At 50.5% G+C, this 16372-nt stretch overlaps 1 protein-coding gene across 3 annotated transcripts in view; it reads left to right on the top strand.

Moving 5' to 3' along the window:
* SCARA5 (scavenger receptor class A member 5) overlaps window positions 1–16372 on the top strand; it is a 120356-nt gene that overhangs the window by 64490 nt on the left and 39494 nt on the right. For all 3 annotated transcript variants that reach the window (XM_036314126.1, XM_036314127.1, XM_036314128.1), the window contains exons 4-5: window positions 7207–7881; window positions 15778–15858. In XM_036314126.1, coding sequence (XP_036170019.1) covers window positions 7207–7881; window positions 15778–15858 — 756 coding nt within the window. The remainder of the gene's footprint in view (window positions 1–7206; window positions 7882–15777; window positions 15859–16372) is intronic.

Here is a 16372-nt window from a genome sequence, read left to right on the forward strand (position 1 = left end):
ACCAGGGTGTGGGTGGGAAGGCGATGGCTTGCATATGAAAAGACTGCTGGAGATAAGTGTGTACAAGCCACTTAGCCCAGGGCATGGCCGGAGGCTGACATTAACACATTACTCATATATTATTACAAATTATATATTAACTAGAGGCCCGGTGCACAAAAATTTGTGCACTCGGGGGAGGGGGTCCCTCAGCCCAGCCTGTGCCCTCTCACAGGCTGGGACCCTTTGGGGGATGGCCATCTGCTGACTGAGGCCTGCTCCCTGGGGAATTGGGCCTAAGCTGGCAGTCAGACATCCCTCTGGCAGCCCAGAAGCTCTCGGGGAATGCCCACTTGCCAGCAGGGAGCAGGCTTAAGCGGCAGTCAGACATCCTTAGAGCTGCTGAGGAGGCGGGAGAGGCTCCCACCACTACCGCTGTACTGGCAGCTGTCAGCCTGGCTTGTGACTGAACAGAGCTCCCCTTGTGGGAGCACACTGACCACTAGGGGGCAGCTCCTGCATTGAGCGTCTGCCCCCTGGTGGTCAGTGTGTGTCATAGTGACCAGTCATTCCCAGTCTTTCTGCTGTTAAGGTCAATTTGCATATTACCCTTTTACTATATAGGATAGAGGCCTGGTGCACGGATGGGGGCCAGCTGGTTTGCCCTGAAGAGTATCCCGGATCAGGGTGGGGGTCCCGCTGGGGTGCCTGGCCAGCCTGGGTGAGGGGCTGAGGGCCATTTTCAGGCTGGCTAAGGCCCCTTCAGGGTGAGGGGTCCTGCTGGGGTGCCTGGCCAGTCTGGGTGAGGGGCTGATGGCTGTTTATAGGCTGGCCAAGGCCCCCAGTGGGGACCCTCACCCCATGAAGGTATGGCCAGCCTGGGTGAGGGGCTTAGGGCTGTTTTCATGCTGGCCACAGTTCCTTCAGGGTGGTGGTCCCCCCTGGGGTGCCTGGCCAGCCTGGGTGAGGGGCTGATGGCTATTTTCAGGCTGGCCATGGCCCCCAGCCACCCAAGCTCCCAGTGGAGGCTGGCTGGAAGCAGGTATCTGGGGTTTATTTATCTTCTATAATTGAAACTCTGTTGCCTTCAGCAGAGGCCAGACCCAGCCAGGGCAGGCAGGAAGCTTGGCTTCCTCCATCACTGGGGCAACCAAGCCTCCTGCTTACTCCAGCTCCATGGCTTCCGGCCACCATCTTGGTTGGGTTAATTTGCATATAGTTGCTCTGATGGGCTGGTGGGCATGGCTTGGGGTTGTAGCGAAGGTATGGTCAATTTGCATTAGATTGTTATCTAATTAATATTAGATTAGATATATTAATTAATAGTCAGCGATTAATACTGAACCAGAATCCAAATTTGAATCTCTACGTGATTCCTGTCAAGCAGCCTGACTCCAGCTTAAGCTTATGATGGGGAACTCACTACCTTCATTAGATATTTGTGTGTCTCTTAAAAAGTTTGTTCTGTGCCTTCTATCCTCTCAATAGTATCCCATAGTGGTTAAGAGCTGGGAGCTGTGGAACCAAATTGCCCGGGCTTGGTCAATCTCCTCCAACCACTGGCTGTGTGACCTTGTGACTTACTTAACCTCTGTGTGCCTCAGTTTCCTCATTTGGAATATGAGGAAAATAATAGCACTTATTTCATAGGGTGGTTATGGGATTAAGTGTATGAATAAGGGGAGCACTTAGGGCAGTGCCTGGCACAATAGTAAGGACTCAAGAAATGCCAGTAAGTATTGTCAGTTTCTGATTTATTTTCCCCTTTGTGAAAGCATAAAAGTTGAAGAATAATTAAAGCACATTAAAAATAAATACATGAGGCAGAGAGATAAATGGAGTGTTTGCATAAACATGAATTAAGAGAGTCACACTCAAAAAGAATTGTTCCCTGTTGAGAACAGCAAGCATCTGGAAGAAATTAAACGGGGGAAGATGGTGGGTGGTGTGGTGATGTGGGCTGAGAACAGACTGTGACTGTTAGAAGGAGATCATTCATTTCTGGGGTAAGTGATCCCCCAAAAGGGAGGTTGCTCTGGGCTTATACAACAGGATTCGATGCCCAAAGAGTATTTACCCCTCCAGATGATATCTGTTATGATTAGCCGGGGTACCTAAAATGTCACTGTGGCGAGCCGGAATGGCCATGGCATACTCAGCCCCACGTTGGGTGCCTAACGTGCCGCACCAGCTCAGCCAGGTTCGGTGACCCTGAGAGGAGCGGTGAAGGATTGAGAAAAGACAGACAAGAGAAGAAAGCTGGGTCTGGGTGGGACGCTGCTCCCGGATGCAGAGACAGCACCACCGACTACAAGCCATGTCTTTATTTTATAGCCAGATTCCAGGAGGCAAAGTAAGGGTGTGGTCAAAATGTTTACAACATTCTCGTGGGTTTGGATCCTACTCAATTATACACGCACCTAAACTCTATCAAGCCCACATTACTCAGGCACGTGGGGCCACGTGTTCGGACCATAGGTCAAGCTTACAACTAGAGCTGTTGGCTATAATTGTGTGGGAGGACTTTGCCCTCCAAGCTGGGACTTGCATGTGGCCATGAGAGGACTGTGCCCTCTCATTAGTCCAAGGCTTGAACCTGTTCAAACACTGTAGCCTCTCTCCACACCTAAAATGTCACCCTAGCCAGTTTGGCTCAGTAGATAGAGCACCAGCCTGCAGACTGAAGGGTCCTGAGTTCAATTGCAGACTCAATCCCCAGTAGAGGGTATGCAGGAGGCAGCCAATCAATGATTCGCGCTCATCATTGATGTTTCAATCTCTCTCTTCCTCTTCCTTCCTCTCTGAAGTCAATAAAAATATATTTTGAGAAAAATAAATAAATAAATAAAACGTCTATCTCATTCCTTTGAGCTAATGCATTGCCTTGAAAAGGCCACTTCCAAAATGCACATACACTTACAAAAAAATAACAAGGCACCGTTTCATATCTGTAAAATTCACAATATGAAAACTGTAATCTCAGAGCAGTGAGGTTTCACTGAAACAGGAACATTTAAAAATCTATAATGTACACATAACTTCTATCATGTAGGTATAACTTTTGGGAAGTGCTTTGGCTGGAATTTTTGAGTCATAAAAATGTCTATACCTTTTGTTAGTAGATCAGTAGCTCCAACTTCTGGGAATTTATTGCTAGGAAATTTTCCAAAGAAGAAGAGACCTTTTCCATGATTAAAAAAAATATATATTCAATAGTAAGAGACTGGGTAATTTACAACACATCCCCTAGGTCAGTGATGGCGAACCTTTTGAGCTCGGCATGTCAGCATTTTGAAAAACCCTAACTTAACTCTGGTGCCATGTCACATACAGAAATTTTTTGATATTTGCAACCATAGTAAAACAAAGATTTATATTTTTGATATTTATTTTATATATTTAAATGCCATTTAACAAAGAAAAATCAACCAAAAAAATGAGTTCGCGTGTCACCTCTGACACGCGTACGCGTGTCATAGGTTCGCCATCACTGCCCTAGATAGACTCTCCTGCAGTCATCAAAATTATAAAAGGCAGAGAAAAGGGTGGAAAAATGCTTATGAAATAATCATATTAGGTTAAAAAACACACACAAAAAAACCCTGAAAATCAAATTGTAAAGATTGGGTCTGCATGTGGATGGAACTAGAAAGTGAAAACAGGCCCTGGCTGGTGTGGCTCAGTTGGTTGGGCATTGTTCCCGGTTGGGGGGGTGGGGGGGGGCGCGGGAGGGGCGTGTACTAGAGGCAGCCAATCAATGTTTCTCTATTTTCTCTCCCTCTCCCTCTCTCTCTCTCTAAAAATCAATTTTAAAAATCTTTAAAAAAAAAAATGAAGACAGAAAGAAACCAGAGTGCTTTGTTGGAGAGTGTGGGATTGTAGAAGAATTATTTTATTTCTTTTATTTGGATTCATGTTTATATTGGTTGTGCAATAAACAATAATGAAAGATCCAAACAAACTCTCTAGGGAGGGGTGGCTGATTGTCAGCCATCACCATATAGGCAAGTTTCAGTCCAGTTTCCTGGACAGAGAGAAGGGCCCTAGAGCTGGTAGGTTCTCCGAGGAAGGGGCCAATGGGCAAGGCCAGGGGCCTCCTAGGGAACAGGGTACCAGTCGGGTGTGGGGACCACCAGAAGAGGGAAGGAGGGGCTGGTGGAGCTGGAAGAGAGTTAGAGTAAGTGAAATTGTCTACTTCATGGTGGTGCCTCTGCTTGGCCTGGGGAAATGGAGTCTTAAATCAATCCTGTGACTTCACTCAAGTAGGTTGCACTGTTACCTCAGTCACTCACAATCCCATTTGAAAACCAGAATTACAGAAACCCAGAGTATTCTCACTAGTTCTGATCCACTGCCGTTTCTCTTTGAACTCCAGGGACATTGTGAGCAGAGACTGACACAATATCAGACTTGCTGTTTTCCAACTGTCCTCTCGCTAATATTTATCAACCAATCTGAGTCAAATACTGGACAGACACACCAGCTTTAAAATTGAACCCTGGGCCCTAGCCGGTTTGGCTCAGTGGATAGAGTGCCAGCCTGGGGACCAAAGGGTCCTGGGTTCGATTCCAGTAAAGGGCACATACCTTGGTTGCAGGCTCCTCCCTGGCCCGGGGCCCTTGTCAGGGCTTGTGCAGGAGGCAACCAATCAATGTGTCTCTCTCACATCGATGTTTCTCTCTTAATACCCTCCCTTCTCTGCATTTTCTGATCCTTCTTCTGAATCCCATGTTTCCCTCTTCAGGCAAACACCTCATGTCAGTGACTTCCTACTATTCCTCATGGAGAGGCTCCTTCTCTTGGTTGTAAGCAGCTACGTCAATGTTTCTGCCCCTCTCTCCCCTACGCTCCCCAAAAAATCAATGGAAAAATATCTCCAGGTGAGGCATTATAGGGAGAGGATTAACAAACAAAAAAAATTGAACCCGGGCCTATGATGATTTCTTAAGCAGACAGTTCCTGTGGTTACTTGGGTTGCGATTGAGTCACGGATCCATGTCCTCAGAACCTTTACTTGTATTGACAACTCTCGGGTTAAGTTTCCAGAGTGGCAGAGCGGTGGAGGGAATCACTGAACTAGGAGTCAGAAAACAGGCCATGGGACAGATCACATATACTCTCCTGGCCTCGGTTTCTTCATCTGTAAATTGGGGAAAATTGTCCCCAAAGACTGCATAGACCCAAATCCAATGGTGAAAGTCTGAAAAACCCAGATGAAGCTAAACAGAGCTCAGTTTTGGCCACATTAATAGAAGTATCGTGTTCATAATGAAGGAGCTGATCCTTCTATCATATTTTGCCCAATCTGTCTACATCTTGGAAAACCACATGTAGATCAAGTGCCACCTTTTATACGGGGATAGTGACATACTGGAGTATGTGCAGAAGAGAACAGCCAGGATGTATGGACGTGTAGGACCTTGTCACAAGAGAACATTGTAGAAACTTGCAGTTTTAAACCAGAAACTTATCACATAACAAAATGATGGGGGAAATTTTTCACCAGCTCTACCTGACCCCAGAAGGCAGGATTAGTAGATAGAAACCATAGGGAGGCAAATTTCAAGTCTGAACAGAGTGCAGAATGTTCTCACTGAACCAACTAAAGGTGGAGAGATGATTGTAAGCACAGGCTGGGTGACCACTTGGCAGTGTGATCTTGGAGACAGAGAAGTTGCAGTGGGGCTCTGAGGCCCCATCGGGCCCAATGAGGCCCTGAATCTAACTTGAAGTGGCTTATCTCCTCCAGAGGGGCCACCGTGAATGCTTGTGCTTCCAGAAGCCTCACGGAAGGATTGCCACAGCTGGTCTGCACACGGCCCACGCACCCTCACAGCCAATCTTCTCCCCTCCCACCCTGAGGTTCTGGAAGAATGCTATTCTATCAGAATGTTCTCACTGTTTTAGCAAACTGTATACCAAGTTCTCCAGCTCTCTCCAGTCCAGCCGTGGGCAAACTACGGCCCGCGGGCCGGATCAGGCCCGTTTGAAATGAATAAAACTAAAAAGAAAAAAGACCGTACCCTTTTATGTAATGATTAGTTCACACAAACACTCCACCCATGCTTTTGTTCCGGCCCTCCGGTCCAGTTTAAGAACCCATTGTGGCCCTCAAGTCAAAAAGTTTGCCCACCCCTGGCCTAGTCTAAGACTTCCAAGGCAGAATTCCCTCCGTGCCTCATCTGCCCCACCTCCTGCTCTGGTTGTCATTTCTTAGCGCGCAGACCAGAGAGGGAGATGGCTGTGGACGGCACACAGCAAACATACAGCGAGGATCCCTAGACATCCCAGGGCCGGTGCGCCCGAGCCAGTGCAGCCCATGAGCTTCCGGGAGACACCGGATGCCAGATTTTAATGCTTAAGATGCACACCCCTCCCCTTAGATGGTGAAATAGCTGCTTACAACCAAGAGAAGGAACCTCTCCACGAGGAATAGTAGGAAGTCACTGACACGAGGTGTTTGCCTGAATCCAGAAGGATCAAAGGAGGCAGAGAAGGGCGGGTGTTAATATAAAAGCATGTGTACCCATCCAGAGGAGCCCTTGCTGCAGGAGATGAGCCAGAGGGAAAGGGACCCTGAACTCAGGAGCCGGGAAATGAACTATTGCCCAGAGCCTGGCTGAGTCTGCTGCGGGCGTGGTTCCTGCAGGCAGTGCTGGAGCAGGCTTGTGGGGGAGCACCCGGGTTCTGGAGCAAGCAAGCTGTCTGGCTCCACGACTTCCTTGCTGGGCTACCTTGGGTCCCCGTAAGAGCCCTCATCGTGAAAGAGGACGAGAATGGTACCCGTCTCCTCAACTTGAGAGGATAACAACACACAGGATCGTGGGCTTAGCCGCTTGACACTGCTGATACCTGAGCATCTTCAACACAGAGAAATGACCGTTCCACAGGGATCAACCTCATGCATATGGTTCAGTGAGCACAGTGGTGCCCAAACTAGCCTGCACCTTGGCATTACCTCTGGCCTCTTAAACATTCCAAAGCCCAGGTCACACCCAGACTACTTCAATCACAGGGTCTGAAGGTGGGACACCTGGCCAGGTGATCCTAATGGGCAGACAAGTGTGGGGGCCATTGGCTGAGCACAGTGGCTGGTTTCTATTTAAGGCACTCATCCACAGCCACCTCTTCTTGCCCTTCAACCCGGAATGCAAGAACACCTATTGCATGCCAGGTTTTGGCCGGACCTGCCTCGTGGCACTCATGTCTCGCCCTCCTCATTCTCAGTGTCCAGGCCTCGGAGCTCCCCAGATGACCTGAAGGTGCTGACTCTCAACGTGAACCGGCTGAACGAGAGCTTCAGGGACTTGCAGCTGCGGCTCCTGCAGGCTCCGCTGCAGGTGGACCTGACGGAGCAGGTGTGGAAGGTGCAGGACGCGCTCCAGAACCAGTCGGACTCGCTGCTGGCGCTGGCGGGCGCCGTGCAGCGGCTGGAGGGCGCGCTGTGGGGGCTGCAGGCGCAGGCGGTTCAGACCGAGCAGGCGGTGGCCCTGCTGCGCGACCGCACAGGCCAGCAGAGCGACTCCGCGCAGCTGGAGCTCTACCAGCTGCAGGTGGAGAGCAACCAGAGCCAGCTGCTGCTGCGGCGCCACGCCGGCCTGCTCGACGGGCTGGCGCGCAGGGTGGGCGTCCTGGGCGAGGAGCTGGCCGACGTGGGCGGCGCGCTGCGCGGCCTCAACTACAGCCTGTCCTACGACGTGGCCCTCCACGGCACGCGGCTGCAGGACCTGCAGGTGCTGGTGAGCAACGCCAGCGAGGACACGCGCCGCATGCGCCTGGCGCACGTGGGCATGGAGCTGCAGCTCAAGCAGGAGCTGGCCGTGCTCAACACCATCACGGAGGACCTGCGCCTCAAGGACTGGGAGCACTCCATCGCTCTGAGGAACATCTCCCTCGCCAAAGGTAAGGAGCCCACCGTGCAGCCTGGGCCCCCCTGCTCGGGCCTTCTCCCTGGGCACCCCCCCCACCCCACCCCCCCAAGGTGGCTTGACATTGGGAGACCAGGCATCCTTGATGAAGTCTTGCCCAACAGCAGTGGTCGGCAAACTCATTAGACAACAGAGCCAAATATCAACAGTACAACGATTGAAATTTCTTTTGAGAGCCAAATTTTTTAAACTTAAACTATATAGGTAGGTACATTGTTATTAACTTAATTAGGGTACTCCTAAGGCTTAGGAAGAGCCACACTCAAGGGGCCAAAGAGCCGCATGTGGCTCGCAAGCCGCAGTTTGCCGACCACGGCCCTACAGGACCCTGGGAATTTCTGCCCAAATGGCCTATGTCCATTTCCAGGCCTGTACCTGTGCCTGTGCACCGCCTCCCTCAGAGAGTGGTGCTCTCAGTGTCCACTCCCCTGGGCATGAGAATGGCCAAGGGTGGCTAATGGGGAACTGGGTCGTCAGAGCTTGGATGCGCCAGCTGGGACCACCAAGAGTTTGGGGCTGGGGGTCAGGCTGCAGGCTCAGGCTGGGAAGAGAGAGGTGCTCCTCCCGTGTCACGGTGTTCCAATGGGTAGAGCTACAAGGAGTTGGAATTCCAAATTTGAACCTGGCCTTCCAGACTTTATAACAAGCAATTCAGGGCGGGGCCAAGTAAGTTTACAGTTGTGAGTACAGAGTTTATTCTGGTATTATTTATTAATTACTGTGTTATTTCCATACAAAATACTGTAAACCTACTTTTGCCTCCCCCTGTATTCATCCAGGTAGAAGAACATGTTTTATTTAACAACCTGTCAGCTTCATTGATACCTCTTAAGTATAATGGCAAAAGAATGTGCAGGCCTGCATCTGTACACTTGCTGGGGGCCCCTACCCCCCCCCCCATGCCTTCCTGTTTCTGTCCACCCTGCACATCACTGTCGGAGGCAGCATTTATGAAATGCACTTTTCCTGCATCACCCCCTGCTCAGAACTCACCATGGATCCCCAAGGTCTGCCCAGTTCATTATCGAACACCAGCTATGTCAGGTATGGTGCCACGAGTATCTCATTCATGTCTTTTACAAACCACAAGTGCACTGAGATTCAGAAAGTTGCTCACAGCTGCAGGCGAGGAGGTGACGGTGCCAGGATTTAGACCAGGCCTTCCTGGTCCCACAGGTGGTGAGCTTTGCATCGCATACCTGTCCCCAGCCTATCGTCCCTGCCTTCTCCTCCAACTGTTCCCCTAATGCAGGGGTTGCAAACACAGTTGTCTGCAGGGGCCAGTGGAGCGATGCCAGTAAGTAAAGTGACCTCAGGGTCGGGGGAGTAGTAGGGTATCAGGCAGGTCCAGCCCGTTTGGGCCAGGCTGGCGAACAAGGGCTTCCCATTTTTTTCAAGAGAAAACAGAAACATGGAATGTTCTAGAAATTTTTAATTGTTTCACACTGTGAGCCAAGTGCAACACATCTGGGGGCCATATATGGTCCATGGGCGGCCAGCTTGCACCCCCTGTCCTGTGTGAAGCATCCAGTCCAGTGGGACGCATCTTGTCACTGGCCCAGAGACACAGCCCGCCTTTCCCACGGCCCTGGCTTTACTCCAGCTGTGCTTCCTACCGCAATGCCTCCTTCTTCCTCTTCTTCCTCCTTCTCCTCCAAATTCTTCAGACCTCACTCCAACCCACCTCTTCCAAGAGCCTCACTGCTCTCTCTAGCTCACCCAAGTCTCCCTCCTCAGAGCGTCTACATTTATCAGAGCAGAAAATAGTAATGATGGGGCCTCCCATTTGCATAGGACTTTCCATCTACAGAATGGTTGGTGGCACATTGTTTATGTTGTTTTAAAGCGGATCCCCATGACGAGCTGCGAGGTTGGGGGAGGCAGGTTTCATTATTGAGGGTGGGGTAGGATTCCTGCAGAAAAACAACGGAGGCTCCAGGAGGAAATTGCTGATTGACTCAGGGCTACACAGCTGGTAATGATCCGACCCAGGACTTTTGTTTTCAACAGCTTTAATAAGGCATAATTTAAATGCTGTGAGATTCACCCACTTTAAGTGTACAGTTTAATGTCCAAGCCAGGACTTTTAGCCCAACGCCCAGGGCTGGTTCTGCTACACCACCGTCCACCCCATCTGTTCATTCCTGCTTCCCCCAGGGTCCAATAGGGCAATTCATGTCACTGGGACTCAATCCATGTTTGTGGAACAACCAGTAAATTGCAAACCTGGGCAATCAGAGGATTGGGTTTCTTGTCTTGGGTCATTGTGGGTTTCACCTCTCAGAAATCAAAGGAGGACTAGAGGTAGAATTTCTTCTTTCAAACCCACACCATGGGGATCTTAGCTTTTCCTGTCTTCTCTTTTCCTTGACCTCCCCTGCCCTTAGCAGGTACTTAGTAATAATAGAAGCTACACCGAATCATAACATACTATGCACCAGACATTTTGTCAACATTAATTCTCTAAATTCTCATTAATTCTCTAAATCAGTTTTCCAGGACATTAAAGACCATTCATCCTCTCATTGTACAAGAAGTTATTATTGTCCCTATTTTATCGATGATACATTTTAATAACGTCCCCACTGTTTATTAAGCAAGTGGCAAAGCCAAGGTCTGAACGTGGGTTGTTCTGACTCAGAAACCATATTCTTGTCACTGACCATCCTGCTTTCCCGGTGGAGAGAAGGAAACATGGTCCCCTGGACTCTATTCCTATACTTGGGAGACAGTCCCTCCCAGGCTCTCCCCCTTTCCTTCCCCTCCTAGTCAACAGACATTCTGGTGCACCCTCCTGTGCCTTTCTGAATATCTTACACCCTGGTTCTTTACTTTCCAAGTCCACTCTCCTTGGCTCCAACTAAAACGGCTCTAGGTCATTCATTTGCCAACACTCTTCCAGTGAAATCCTCCAAGTAGTCTTTCTTTGGTTCTTAAAGTAAGTTTCACACTCGGTTCTCCTGAACTAAGTTTCATCTCGGCCCTGCCCAGGCCTGCCTTCCAGTCTTCATGCTTTGCATTCCTGATGGGCTGCTGGCTCTTCAGAGGTGCTCACCACTCAGCCCTCTGGCTCTCAGGATCACCACTGCATCTGCTGTCCCCCTTTCCCATTTCCCTCTCTCATGGCTGCTTGGGACCCCATTGGTACCAGTAAAGAGGATGCTGTCGGGCTCATCCAAATGTAAGTACCTTTCAACTTTAACAAGACAAAACTCCCCAGGCTTTCGGGTAAGGGATGCTTTATCAGGAAGACTGCCGTGCATTTCTAGACTGCTGTCTAGCATGGGCTTCCTGCCCTCGCTTTGTCCAGTCCCTCTCTTAGTCATCACACGCTCACACACACACACACACACACACACACACACTCACACTCACACACACACATTCACACACACACACACTCACTCACACACACACTTTGTCCTTCCTGGCCCAGAATCCACAAATATTCTGCTATGTATATTTTTCAAATACGAGCTTATTTATGTTATTCTTGAGCTTGACCCCAAATGGTTTTCATTCTCTCGCTTTGTTATACAGTTTTCCATAAATTTCGTCTTTTGTGTACATTCACAGCCGTACTTTGTTTTCTGCTTATGGTTTCCAGCATTCATCAGGTCTGTTGAAATCTGTCTGTGGCTTTGAGAACAGTGGAGAGCTTAGATGATCAGAGAGAAGAGGCATATCAGGATGGGGGGAAGGTTACCAGAGAGGGGAGGCACACCAGGAGGGGAAAGGCAAGAGCAAAGGCCTGAAGGCATAGCCCTCCAGCCACATTCAGATGGCTCTGCTAGATGGTCCTTTTACAGAATCGAGTAACATTAGAGTGACACTAGGTCTCTGAAATCACATAGACCACTCCTCTTGCCTGAGGCTGGTGGTGGGGGGTGGGGAGGTGAGGTGGTGGGGTGGGGAATGACTTGCCCAAGTCAAATCCAGAGGCAGTGGCCCCACTGGGGCTAGAAAACACATCTCTTGATTCATAAAAACAAATTGGCAAAGCTAATTTATCTGCAGGCTGCTTTTTTTCAAGGAAAAACACCATCTACTAGAGTAGAGAGTCCAGTTCAAAAATGTTTATAAAGGAACATGGAAATGTTGTGGAGCCTTGGATTCCAGGCTTGGACATCGGGCTTTGGCCTTGAGTGAGCAGGGATGTGTTGGAGGTGTTGCTTATCTCTGATCAGAGCAACATGGAAATAGTGTTTCTCCTCCACTCAGGACTGGGAAGCAGGGCCTGGGCAGTGGCTCCCTGGGAGGGCTGTGTGACTCTGTCATTTCACCCTTTGAATCTGGCTCTGCTAGGTCGGAACCGGAGACCATGCTGTGAAAATTAGCGGTTGCACCCAGCCCCGCCCAACACCCCCTTTTCCCTTAGGAGAGCTGGCCTTGCAGGACCGCCCGCACTTCTGGGTTCAAGTCTCCTCGGTGGTGAAATAGGGTTGACAGTTCTGCCCCGTCTGCATGCTCAGGGTGCTGAGAGGAGGCCGGGAATGAGGGAAGTGAGAGAGCTCACAAGTGTGCAGGTGAGAGCGCGGAGAATGCAGTGCCCAGTGACATCAGGGACGTGGGAGTAGAGTAACTAGTGGAGGAGCTCCACCCCGTCAGCTGCCCCGGAATTAGCATGGCTCTGGGGTGGTGTTTACATTATGATTTGGGTCACTGCTGTGCTGGCCTCGGGCCCACTTTATCAGCTGTCATGAGAACTTGTTCTTGGCAGGTCGCTGTCCAGATTCCGGCACACGCAAGTCCCCCACCCCATCGCCAGTTCCAGGATCCGGGAAGGGAGAACGGACTGCCTTTCCCTCCCTGTGGGCTGGTTCCCAGAAGAATCCTGGTGTTTCTCCCAAATGCTGGGTCATGTACACTTTGTTTTGTTCTGGAGATGCTTCCAGCTGGAGTGGCTCTCAGGCAGCCGGGCAAGGGCAGCACGGCCTGGGGGCAGTGGGGTGGGGGGAGTGGGCTAGACTGGTGGGCAGGCTCTGAGAGGGGACCCACGCACAGGTGTCCTACTCCACAGGCCCCTCCAGGAGGCGGGCAGGAAGAAGCTGGCACACCAGACCAAAACACAGTGGCTGTGGGACTGTGGGGTTGTTTTCATGACTGAGGAGAAGTAGGCCCCGTTCCTCCTTATCCCACCTCCATGCTCCCGCCTGCTCCATGGGTAGAAAAGATGAGAAGTTAAAAAGCCAATCTGGGTACCGCTGGGACCATGGCTACTGAAAGGGCTTCTATGACTGCCCAGAAGTCATTCTTAGAGTTCCTAGTGTGTGTCAGGTGCTGTGTGAGACACAGGACCACGGAGAGGGGAGCTCTAGCCTTTCAGAGAAGCCTGTCCTCTTTGGGGACCACAGTTGGAGGTGAGTGGCTGGGCACAAGTGACCTGACCATGCTCCGGGGTGCCCCCTGTGGGGAGTTTGTGCACAGTAATGCCTGAGGCTCTTTCCAGCTCTGAAATGTGGGCGCTCAGCTCTGGTGTCCGAAGAGCTCAGAAGGGTGTGCAGGAAGGTGAGCTCCAGGGCTGAGGGACAGGACTCTCAGAAAGGAAGGGATGGGGGTGGGGGGGGGGAGCACCATGAGGAGAACGCCTTTGCTGAGGTGGAAGAAGCATCAGCCTGTAGGTGTGCAGAAGCACGGACCCGTTGGGAGTGACCTGGAGGGGTCTCTGAGAGAGGGGGGCCAAAGGGCATCAAGTCCCTTTGATTCTGATGAGATTAATTAACAGAATGAGCATGGACAGGGTTGCAGAAAGAAAGTGGAGACAAGGGGGTCTCTCAAATGGCTGGGAGCGAGGCCATGAGGACCCCGATGAGCTTGGTGCTGGTGAGGAAGGAGACAGACCCGACATGGGAGTCTCCTCAATGAGGAGCCTTGAAGAGTAACAGCAAGGAAGGCAGAGCAAAGGGATGCGTAACAAAGCAAGCTCAAGACTTTTAGCCTGGATTCCTGAGAAAATGATAAAACGTCAGATCCCAGGAGTACATTACGCATGGGCAGCAATGATTTGAAGAAATGCTTGATCGGCAGAACTCTAAGCAGCCTGGCCCCCGAGACTCAGACCGGTCACATTTTAGGTTCCTCTGAGTCTGCTGGGCCAATCACCTAAGGAAGGGACTACGGTTTCGAAGTCATTACCCACCTTAACTGTCCGCCCCAACTTCTTCCCAATTCATCTCTAATACAGACCCTCACGAACCCATTATTTGTGTCTTAAAAATTATGTGCAGCCCAGCCGGCGTGGCTCAGTGGTTGAGCGTCGACCTATGAACCAGAAGGTCAGGGTTCAATTTCAGTCAAGGGCACATGCCCAGGTTGTGGGCTTAATCCCCAGTGGGGGGGGGGGGGGCATGCAGGAGTCAGCCAATCAATGATTCCCTCTCATCATTGATGTTTCTATCTCTTTCTCCCTCTCCCTTCCTCTCTGAAATCAATTTTTAAAAAGTATTTAAAAAATTATGTCCATGTGAAGAATGTTTTCAGACCCGACTGTCTGAATGACCCAGCCAAGCTTGGCAGGGTGAGTTCAGATGCAGGTTAGGATCTTCACACGCAGTCATCTTAGAAGCATTCTGATGAAACGCGACGGAAAATGGGGTACAGATTGTCAGGGATGGCTTTGCCACTCAAAGATTCCCAAGTCCCTTTATATCCATGATGCCATGTAACCCACTTATGCATCACTACCAATGCCCAAGAAGGGAATTTTCATTTAGATTTTCTAGAACCAGGACCTGGGACTCAAGATGCTCCACAATCAACCCCAAGTGAACTCTGCCACCCTGACGCCCTGCCATCAGGCCCATTCTGCTGGGCAGCGCCCTCCCTTTGTGAGAATTACTCTAAGGAAGATCCATACTCATCAGAGTGAAGAGAACAAATTGGAGTGTCTGGTCCATTGCATCCTTGACCTGCTCAGTTCCTGGATCTCTGGTTTCCATGAGGGGAGGGGCGGAGGGGGCAGAGGAGAGTGAAAAGGGGTGGGGTGTGCTAGGGGCAGGAGCAGGCAGGCGGCCCACCCCTGTGGAGCCCATGGAGTACAGAGACTCAGGGACCTCTCTCAGTCTTCTTTCTTCAGCCTTGCCCTGGCCAGAGGTTGCTGGGACGGGCATTGGGAAGCTGATTGGATTCTTCAGTGTGTCTTTCCTCTCCTCTATAGTCTTAGTTGTGTTCTAAACAGGTTCTGTGTCTCCACTCTGTCACCTGAAAACTGGGATCAGTATGACTTTGCTTTCCTTCAGAGAAAAGAGGAAGATGGCTCCAGAAGCCAGTCCTCGGATGATTGGTATAACTCGTGCATTTTTAAATTGTTGGTTACGTTTCCTCTGTGCATGTGCCATTGAATTATTAAACAGCTGTCTACTTCGGTTAGGGTCTGAGGACAGTGCCAACTTTTGGAATGTGTCAGTACATCTTGATCTTGGCCTCCTGGTTGTTTTGTATGTATTAACACCCTCTGATCTTATAAACTCATTCATTCATCAAATATTTATTGTGCAAGACTTTTACTGCTATGCTATGAGCATACATGTTTTGGTTTCCCGGAGCTGCTATAACCAAGTACCGTAAACTTGGTAGCTTAAAACAACAGAAATGTCTTCTCTCATTGTCCTGGAGGCCAGAGGTCTGAAATCAAGGGGCCCACAGAGCCACAGTCTTTCGGAAAGCTCGGGGATCCTTCTCGGCCTCTTCCTAACTTCTGGTGTTACCAGAACCCTTGTAGACACATCCCTCCAATGTCTGCCTCCAACATCATGTGACCTTCTCCCCGGGTGTCTGCCTGTGCTTTCTCTTCTTATAAGGACCCCAGTCATTGGGTGTCCTGTTCCAGAAAGCCACCTTCTAATCTTGGTGCTGTTTGTAACCCTTTCAGGACCACCGGGCCCCAAAGGTGATCAGGGCGATGAAGGGAAGGAAGGCGAGCCTGGAATCCCTGGATTACCTGGACTTCGAGGTAATGGGGAAACCCCCGGGAGGGACCTGGGCATTCCCGGAAGGGAAGGGGCCGCCAATCCATTCCTGCCCCTGTGCTTTCTCATTGGGTTGGTCATGTGCCCAATGAACTCAGCCTCAGATGCCCTGCTCCGTTAGGAGACTGACCGGTTATGGGTGTAACAATAGGATGGAGCAAATACTTTTTCATAGAAAGTACCAGGAATTGAAGGAAAAGGGTACATGAGAGGCTCAAAGCTCCCTGAAACGACTTTTCACCCCAGGAGACAGGCTCTGTGTGACCAGGGCCTGCAGAAGGAATTGAGGGTGTTCTGTGATCAAGACCAGCCCTCCAGTTATGCTGTGTCCCCCTCAGTGGATCACCAGGTCCCTGGTGTCCCCACCTCCTGCTGAACCTGCGCCCGTCAATGAATACCTGCCCCTCTTCTACCTCTCCGTCCTGCCACACACACTGGTGACAGCTCCGGAGATCCAGTGGCTGGTAGGGAGGGTACATTTTTGCCTTCTGGAAAGTG

Source organism: Myotis myotis, unplaced genomic scaffold, assembly GCF_014108235.1.
Source record: "Myotis myotis isolate mMyoMyo1 unplaced genomic scaffold, mMyoMyo1.p scaffold_m19_p_6, whole genome shotgun sequence".
Classification (NCBI taxonomy): domain Eukaryota; kingdom Metazoa; phylum Chordata; class Mammalia; order Chiroptera; family Vespertilionidae; genus Myotis; species Myotis myotis.